The following is an 8,980-nucleotide window of genomic DNA, read 5'->3' as shown; positions in this document are numbered from 1 at the left end:
AATTCAGGGCAGCTTGGCAAGGGGCGCACATATCCCCACTCCAGCGGCCAGGTATTTGGGTCTCTCGAGAGTATTAGGAGGGCGCCTATTCCCCCACCCTCCCGCAGCAAGGAAGGAGTCGAGTCTCAGTTGATGCGGAAGAGGATTTAATTGATCTGAGTAGGGAAGAAAGGGGTTAGGAGGTTACCCCAACTCCATCTCTGCCGGCTCTGGGACGAAGCGTCGGCCCTCAGCGAGGGAAGTGCTCCCGGGACGCTGAGCGCTTCATTCTGTCCCCAGGGCTCAGGCGGGGGCGTTGGGGGGGGGGGTAGGTTTGGGCCCACGCTGCGGGACTTAAAGGTCAGGGCGATCCGGAGCGCCTTCGGCGGACTTGGCGGGCGCCTGCAAGTACTCAGGAGGAACAGGTTCGTCGGGCGCCGCCTTGCGATAAAAGCCGAGCTCCTGCACCAGCTCATTGATCTCCTCGCGGGTCATTTCACTGAGTGGGATCCGCTGAAGTAGAGGAGGGCTGGGGTCAGTGCGCCTGGCCCCGCCCCCGCCCCCGCCCGGCTTCTAAGGCCTCACCTCTAGTTCTTCGTAGCGGTGGCCCAGCAGGACGAGCTCCGGGTCGGCCCCTGGAAGGTGTTTCATTACCAGGTTGTGACTGGAGTTGTTAAGGTGTGTGGTGGTGACCCGAGGCAGATGGGGCACTCCCACCTATGAACAGCAGGTGAACAGCTCTGCCTCTTTTGCCCAGGTAGGCAGGGATCCCCCATTTACACGTGAGGAAATAGAGTTCAGAGAAGTAAAGGGCCCTCCTCTTCTCGGTTCTTGTCTGTGGCAGTTATCACTAGTCAATTTCTCTTGCCTACCACCTAGAGAGTCGCTGGGCAGTCACTATCAATTCCACTTGTCAGATGGAAACCCTATCTCTGAAGATAGGGGAAGGAAATTCTCCCAGATCCTCCTCCCCACTCACCCTCCCCCACGACGGAAGAAGGATACTATAACGGGATGTCCTGGGTGACGAAGGCCTTCACCTGGGAAAAAAACAAGAGAATCAGACCCCCAACTCCTTCCAGATACCAGCATGAAACTGAAGCCAGCTGAGATCACACATTCTTGACTCCCACTCCCGGGAACGTGCCCCCAGCTAATCTGTAGGAATGTTACCCATCCCCCAAGGGGCTGAGTGGAGACAAAGCTGGAGACTCTTTCTTCAAACTTACCTCCTTCAGGGTCGCCTGGCTGGCTCAGTCGGTTAAGCGCTGGACTCTTGAATTTGGCTCAAGTCATGATCTTGGGGTTGTGAGATCGAGCCCCGAGTTGGGCTCTGTGCTAGGTGTGGAGCCTGCTTAAGATTGATTCTCTCCCTCTCCTTCTGCCCCCCTCCCTCTTTTAAAACAAAAAACAACTTACCTCCTTCAGGCGATTCAGCTGTCATCCTCCACAGGTCTGGAGGGGGACAAAATTAGGTCAGGGAGTCCTTCATATTGATGAAGTCCCAGAACCTAAGTCAGGTTCGGTGGGGTGAGGAGGTTCGGAGCCGACGACTAAAGAAAGAATTCTTAAGACGTCGTTGGTGCAAAAGGTGATTTATTAAAGCACGGGGACAGGGCCCGTGGGCAGGCAGAGATGCGGCTGCCCCGGGTTGTGAGGAGTGGTTGGTTATATACACAGGAGTTGGGTAGGTGAGGACAAAGGGGTGTTCAGAAGGGCTATTGGGGCAAAGAATACTATCAGGATATTGAAGGCTTAGTTGCTATCAAGTAAAGACAATTGGAAGTCTGGTGGAATGTTACATTCCTGCTATCAAGCATCCTTGTTAATGAGATTTAGGTTTAGAAGAAATTTAACTTTATTTACTTTTCCTTCTACCTTTCCAAACACACCCTCAAGACCATTTCACCCTACTCCCAGAGTTGGGTGGGGCTGTGGATTACCCCTGGAACAGCAGTTCCCAAGGTGTGAAGATGGAATTCCCTTATGAAAGAAGGGGGAAACACTGTACAGATAGGAAAACTGAGGCTTACGGCCATCAGAGAAAAGAGGAGCAAGACCAGAGACCCAAAGTGCTTACCAGCCTTGGGGCTCTTGCTTGCACACCTTACTGTTGTCTCACTCCCAATGCCCAAAAGAAATGGTTACTTCCCTCAGGCAGTAGAGTCCTGGGCCTGGACTTTGGCCCTTAGAACGTCAGGGTGGAGGCAGGCCAGAAGGAAACAGCTCTGAATTGCCCTTCGAGACCCCATTAGAGATACCTCCCATCTGGTCCCCATGCAGAGCTGGGCCTCCATCTGGTTGCTTCCGCAACATGGGAGCAACGTGGAACGATGTGTGGGCCCCTCCCTGCACTCCCAGAGGGGAGGGACACCACCAGCAGGAGTCCAGACCCCAGGACCACCTATTCTAGTCTTCCTTCCTCCTCCTCCACCTTTTGTCAGACAGAAAACTAAGATCCTAGAAGATCTGTGATGGTTCAAGTCACACAACAAAATGGGGACTCTGACGGGTAATTTCCCCACAGAGGAGGTTGGGGCTTGCTGCAAAGTTAAGTGTTGGTAATGCAGTTGGCTTTTGCACGGTGGGGTAAGCGCCCAGAAAGTCTTCCCTCCCTCTGGGAAGGGAGAGACAAACCGGAACTGGGGTGGGGTGGGGGGAAGTCCGGGGAAAAAGTGCAGTGATGGGACGATGTAAAGTTAGGCCCCAGAAGGCAGGTTTGGAAGAGTCACAGGCTGGGAGTAGAGTTAGGGGACAGGGCCAGTATGTCTGGGGACCCCTGTCCAGGCGCATGGGAAATTAGGGAGGAGTTCGGTTTTCCAGGCCGCAAGATCGGGTGTCTCAGGCTTCCACAGTGGGTGCTGGGGCGTCCTGAGGCTGGGAAAAGGAAGGGAGTGTCCCGGCCCTGAGGGGGACTTGGGAGTCGTGAGGGTCCTGGGGCCAAAATGAGCGGTGATTCCAAAGCTAAGAGGCCACAGGGTTGGGGGCAGTGGTCCCTGAGCTAGAGATCAAAGCACTCACCTCTACCCGGGCCCGGGCCAGGCCGTGCAGACGGTTCCAGTCGGGCCGGAAGGTAGTGACGGCGGCCGCGAATGCTGCGAGAAGCAGCAGCAGGGGCCGTGGAGGCAGCGGGAGGTGCATCGAAATCCGGCCGAAGACGATCCGCAAGATACAGGCGAACGGCCGGACCACTGCGCCACGTCTCGGTTAGCCGGCTGGCCCCGCCCCGCCAGAGGCCCCGCCCCTAGCTGTCCGTCTCCGCCCCAGGGCGGGCTTTGGGGCCTTCAGCTCTCTTCTGACAAGGTTCGGAATGTTCTCTGGTTCGGGATCTTTTCTGGCCCTCAGGCCTTTATTTTCCCAGCCCCAAGAGTGTCCACGCTCCCTCTGCCCACCGAGAGCGCAGACGCTAAGGCAGGATGCGGCCAGACAGTGCCCCCTTCTGCCAGCAGGGGGCGTGGGAGGGATTCGCATGGACAAGGGAGTTTCTGGGCCAGCGACTTGACTTGAGGATGGAGAAACTGAGACTGGGGAATTCTTGTGTGTCTTTAATTTCTTTGGGTGAAATTCCGATCTAGGTTTCAAATCCCTGGAGCAAACATTATGGCAGGAATGTGGGATATTACGTGCTCTGTAGGGGCTGGAAGGATAAAAGGGTTAATACACATAAAGCCCTTTAGAAGAGTCCCTGGCAGTGTTAGCTTTCATTATTTCATTTCTTACCCTGTGAACTCCGTTTTGCAAGTTGAGAAGCAGGATCAGAAAGGTAGACCGATGACGTCGTGGATCTGGGAATTGAACCTGAAACGTCCCTGCGCTCATTTCATCAAACCAAAGTTAACTAGATAAGGACGCCTCCTCCCCTCTTTAAGCCTGAGGCAGACACAGCAAATTGATCACACTGGTCTTTGCTGTTGAATCTAGACTGGGAATTAGAATCCTTCTCAACATGAAGTCAAAGCTGCATTATGACTCTCATGGACCCCTAGGCATTTTTGCCTTCCTGGGCCTTTTCCCCCATTAAACAAATATATATTTAAAAAGGCATTTTAAAATAAATTTAGTTAATTTTTTTAATGGCATTTTACAACGGCTTTAATTTTTTTAAAAAGTGAATATAATCCTGGCTGGATTCATTATTATATGTCTATTTTTTTCTTTAAATTTTAAAAGAAATGAAAATTAAAACAAGTTCATAACCTCTAAAAGTATCTTGGGTCCACAACACTAAGCCTGATGGACTAAGTCAGGTTTGCACAGACACCTTTGCTTATACCCTGCTACCTCACATTCACTGACTTGATTGTAAAGATATAATAATAATGGGCTTAGAGTTGTTATTGAATACCCATTCTTTGTAAATACAGTAAGGCACTGTAAATATAACTGGTTTTATCCAGACTGTTGACATGATAAACTATTATCTAACACTCTATTTACTGCTATGGAAGTGTGAATTCATCTGAGCTTTCTGCGGGGCAATTTGACTCAATAAATCAAAACCCCAGAAACATTGCTTCTACCCAGTCATTCCACTTGTCAGGATTTGGCTCAAAGTAACCATCAGAGAAGGCAACAATTGTTAGGTTAAGTTTGTTTATTGAAACACTGTTTACCCAGCTGTGGTTGTCAGCAGGGGCTCTGGCTAAACTCTAGCTCCCAAGGCATGGGCAGCATCCATTAAAGGAGTTGCTGAGTAGTTGCTGGGCACTGGACTCCTTGTACCTGCTAGCTTTTGTGTTTCAAGGCATACATCTGTGGAAGATAAGGCAAAACTGGAATTTCCCTGTGGAAGAGAAAATTCTATCTGTGGACTGCAACATCCCCTCCTGCCTACAAGTTTCCAGACAGCTGGCCTGCCCCACAGATTTCAGACATGCCGACTGGCCCCCACAGTAGTGTAAGCCTTTTTTTTTTTTTTTTTTTTTTTTTTTTTTGCAATAAATCTCTTTATGGATTAGGAAAAAAACCACTGTTTATAATGGTGAAAAACTGGAAATACAACCTAAGCATGTCTCCTCAGGGAATGAGTTAAGTAAATGATGGTACCTCCATAAGAAAATCATCCAATTGTTTTAAATGATGCAGCATAGTGCTGAACAACTGGAGAATGTTCATAATTATGGTATCAAAAAAAATTTTAAGCTATAAAACAGTAATATCAGTTGGGAGTTGTGACACTTTGGGCTACAAGTCACAGAAACCCCAAATTAAACTGGCATAAACAATAAAGGAAATCTGTTGGCTTAAAAAAAAATATTCAGTGGCAGGTGGGGCTTCAGGTAAGGTTTGATCTGGTTGATAAAGTCACCAAGAACTGATTTCTCTCCATTCTGCCTTCCATAGTGTCCGCTTATTATTAGGCCCATTAGCTACATGGTATCAAGATGGCTGCCAACAGTAACTAGGATCACAGAGTTCTTCATTTATATCTAATGAGGAGGAGATTATCTTTTTTGGTAACCTTTTCAAGAGAGAAGCAAGCTCTCTTTTGTAAAAGTCTCTTTATATCTCACTAGTCCATCTGTGATCCAGTCTTGTGGCTAGGGGAATGGAAATTTCTCATTGGCTTAACAAGTTGAGAACCATTCCAGAAGCCTCTCAAGGATGTGGGCTGCAACAGATGTTGTAGCATCAACATAGTAGCGAGCCAGTTTTATAAAATACATATATATAGATATATATGCCTAGACCAAATAACAAAATCTAGATGGAAACAACCCAAGAAGTCAAAATGGTCATCTCTTGGTAGACAGAATTATAGGGTGAAGGTTTTCTTCTTTCTACTGTTTTCTCTATTTTCTATAATAATTATGTATTACCTAAATACAAACAGTAAACTTTATTTACAAAAATAATGGGGCAAATGCCTTGGATTCCCTCACCCTTAGCCCATACCCCAGCAAGAGACTCAGAGTGGCTAAAGCCAGAGGCCCCAAGGAGCCTGTGGCTTTTCTGCTGACAGAGCCAAACCTCAGCTCTTCATGGGCCCATGTTGTTCACTGGACAGATGCCACCAAATCACTCTCAATGCATTAACCTAGATGTTGTGGCCTAGAGGGGCCACTGTCTGGGCTGCTGAGGGTTGACTAGCCAGCCAGTGGAACCAGTGGTAGAGACACTAGCAGGAACATTCTGGCATCAGCACCCATGGGAAGCCCAGGATCTCCCAGAACAGATCTCTGCTTGTAATCCATGCCCTTATGTAGCATTTTTTTAAATCTAGGCTAGCAGCCTTCCTCAGATGGGGCTGGGTTTGATGTTTAGTCTGCACTGGGGTCAGGGTCAGCCCTTGGCCTAAAGCCAGGTTTAGAACCGAGTCTAGGGCTGGAGTCAGGTTAGGGCTCAGTCAATAATTGGACTTGGACCTCAGTTTGTAACCAAGATCAAGCCTCAGTCTATGACTATATTCAAGGCTCAGGCTTTGACCAGATTCAGTCAGTGCACAGTCTGAAACGAGGATTCAGTGTGTGACCAGAGTTATGTGACCCAGGGTTAGAGCTCTTTTTTTTTTTTTTTTAAAGATTTTATTTTTATTTATTTGATAGAGAGAAAGATCACAGGTAGGCAGAGAGGCAGGCAGAGAGAGAAGGGGAAGCAGGCTCCCCGCTGAGCAGAGAGCACTACGCGGGGCTTGATCCCAGCCACCCGAGCCAAAAGCAGAGGCCTAACCCACTGAGCCACCCAGGCGCCCCGGGTTAGAGCTCATTTTGAAGTCAGGATTCAATCAATGATTTGGCTCAGGGCTCAGTCTGTGACCAAGATCATAGCTCAATCTGCCACCAGGTTCGGGATTTAGTTAATGACTAGACTTGGAGTTCAGCCTAGACCTGGGGTCGGGGCTCAGTCTAAAAATCAAGGGTTAGTCTGGACTGGGGTTATAATTCAGTAAATGACTATGGCTCAGTCTTAGATAAGGATCAGGGCTCAGTCTGGGTCCAGACTCAAGGTCTCAAGTTAGGATCAGCCTTAGTCAGGCTTGGATAGGGTTTAGTACATGGGTAGAATCAGGGCACCATCTAAGACTACATCAGGATAGGGTATAGGGTCAGTCTTGGCATGGGATCAGCACTCAGTTAACACCAAAATCAGGGCTCAAACTGGATTTGGGCTCAGGGCCATGGTTTAGTCTGGTTCTGTGCTTTGTTCTGAGCTCCAGAAAAGCAATTTCTGGATACATGAGAGCCCAGGGCATCTTGGTATGCAGGAAATGCAAGCCCCCAGGCAAACATACGTTCTTGCAGTAAATCTCCCTTTTCCTGCTGAAGCCGGTGTCCTAGAGCCTTCTAACCTACATGGCTCTGCTGCCCAAGATCCCCTCGCACCAGAATAAAAATAGCTGCTCACTTCAGAGCAGCTGACAGCGGGTGCTGGGCTGCCTGGGAGGAGGGGGAGCTGAGGAGAGGGAGGAGGGATGCCTGAGTGCAGCCCCAGCTGTGTGACCTCGGGAAAGTCACTTGTCCTTGAACCCATTTTCTGCAGGGCAGAATGGGAGGTAAGGATGACACCTGCCCCAGAGTGGGAGAAGGAGGAGACAATAACATAACATGTGGCACTTGGAGCCAATAAGGAACCCTGGAGCAAGGGGAAGAGAAATGTTCCTCTATGCCGTGTATGCTTCCTCTTTAGGGAAGCCCTCCTCAATGCTTCCCTCTTCCATCTTCCTACAGGACCCTATGGCACACTCTACATCACAAGGGATTTATTTATCAGCTAGTGGCCACAGTGTGACCTCCCTCTCTGTGGGTCAGGGTGACCAGGGAGCAAAAGGAAAGAGGATAGGCCCCTTCTGTACCCTTACCATCCTCAGGTGCCCCTGGGAGGTGGAATAAGGGGAAGGAAGAGGGGGGAAGGAAAGAGAAAATCTCTCTCCCTTTCCTGCTTATAGTGGGTTTACTCTGAGCCGAAGGACCAAAGGGCACATATCCAGATTTTATACCCTGTCATACATAGCCTGGACCTTCCGCACTCCATTCTTCTGCCCCTGCTCCTCCCTCTGCTTCCCAGGGCATGTCTCCTTTTTTTCAATTTGGCAACACCAACTCTCCTTCAAAGAAGGAGTTCAACAGTCACTTCTATAGGGGAGAATGATCCACTCTCTCCTGGGAACCCCATGCTCTGTCCCCTAAAGGCTGTGTAATCCCTAGAGTTCAGTTTCTTCCCCTGTCAAATGGAGATCTTATTACCAACCTCCCAGGGTTACTATGGAGAGTGAGATAATTTGTCAATCACCAGTTCTCTCCTTTCCTATTCCTGACCTAAACAGCCTGAAGGGTAGCATTAAGCGTTTCCAAGAGGGGGGCTGGACAAGATGTACCCTCTGCCTCAGCACACCACCCCCCTACTCCCTGGAGTGAGGGAAGGGAGGGAACCAGGAGGGGCCTTTGGAGACAGCCGTCTCCAGGGGGGCGGTTCTCCCTGGCAGCTGCCCCCAGCCTGCCGCCCAGAGCCCCAGAGCCTGTTATCAACCTCCTTAGTCATCACACCAGGAGTTCAAATATAGCTCTTACCCTGCTCCCTTCTCAGCCAGGGTCCGCCTCCCCCACCCCCTTCTCCTGGCAAAGCCATGTCTGGGTCTCACAGTCCCTGTCCCTTCCCCCAGGAATGCAGTTAACACTGGGCCTCAGTTTCAGCATCCGCTAAATGGGCAGGTTGGAGCAGATGCTGATGATAGTGATGTTGATGCTGATGCCGGCACTGATGATGTTAACTCCAGAGCAGCTGTCCTCAAGGAGAGCTCACTGAGAGCTCTGGCTCCGTGGCTAAACAGTCCATTTACATCCTCTTGATGAACCTTCACCGCAACCATACGAAGCATCTGCTGTTTTCGTCTCCCTTACACAAATCGCAAATTGGGAATCAGAGCGACCTCCCCAGGTAAGTCAGTGGCAGGGCCAGGAACAAAGTCCCCTATAGGATCTGACGTCAGGGAGGGACGAGAAGTCCTGGGCTGCCTTGCAGCCTGCAGCAGGCCTCTGTACTCTCATTTGCATGACATTTGCCT

General features: G+C 49.9%; 1 protein-coding gene across 1 annotated transcript; it reads right to left on the bottom strand.

Moving 5' to 3' along the window:
- Positions 1-129: 129 nt before the first annotated feature.
- On the bottom strand, positions 130-3,385 carry SELENOM (selenoprotein M). The gene is made up of 5 exons (XM_082697965.1): positions 3,001-3,385; positions 1,399-1,434; positions 985-1,019; positions 565-643; positions 130-492 (listed from the first exon to the last, which is right to left on the bottom strand). Exons 1-5 carry the CDS (start codon positions 3,118-3,120, stop codon positions 334-336), a joined length of 429 nt encoding a protein of 142 aa, XP_082554091.1. The 5' UTR covers positions 3,121-3,385; the 3' UTR covers positions 130-333.
- Positions 3,386-8,980: the final 5,595 nt, after the last annotated feature.

The sequence above is a fragment of the Mustela nivalis genome (genome assembly GCF_964662115.1).
Source record: "Mustela nivalis genome assembly, chromosome: 14".
Classification (NCBI taxonomy): Eukaryota; Metazoa; Chordata; class Mammalia; order Carnivora; family Mustelidae; genus Mustela; species Mustela nivalis.
This window is presented reverse-complemented; position numbering and strand designations above follow the sequence as displayed.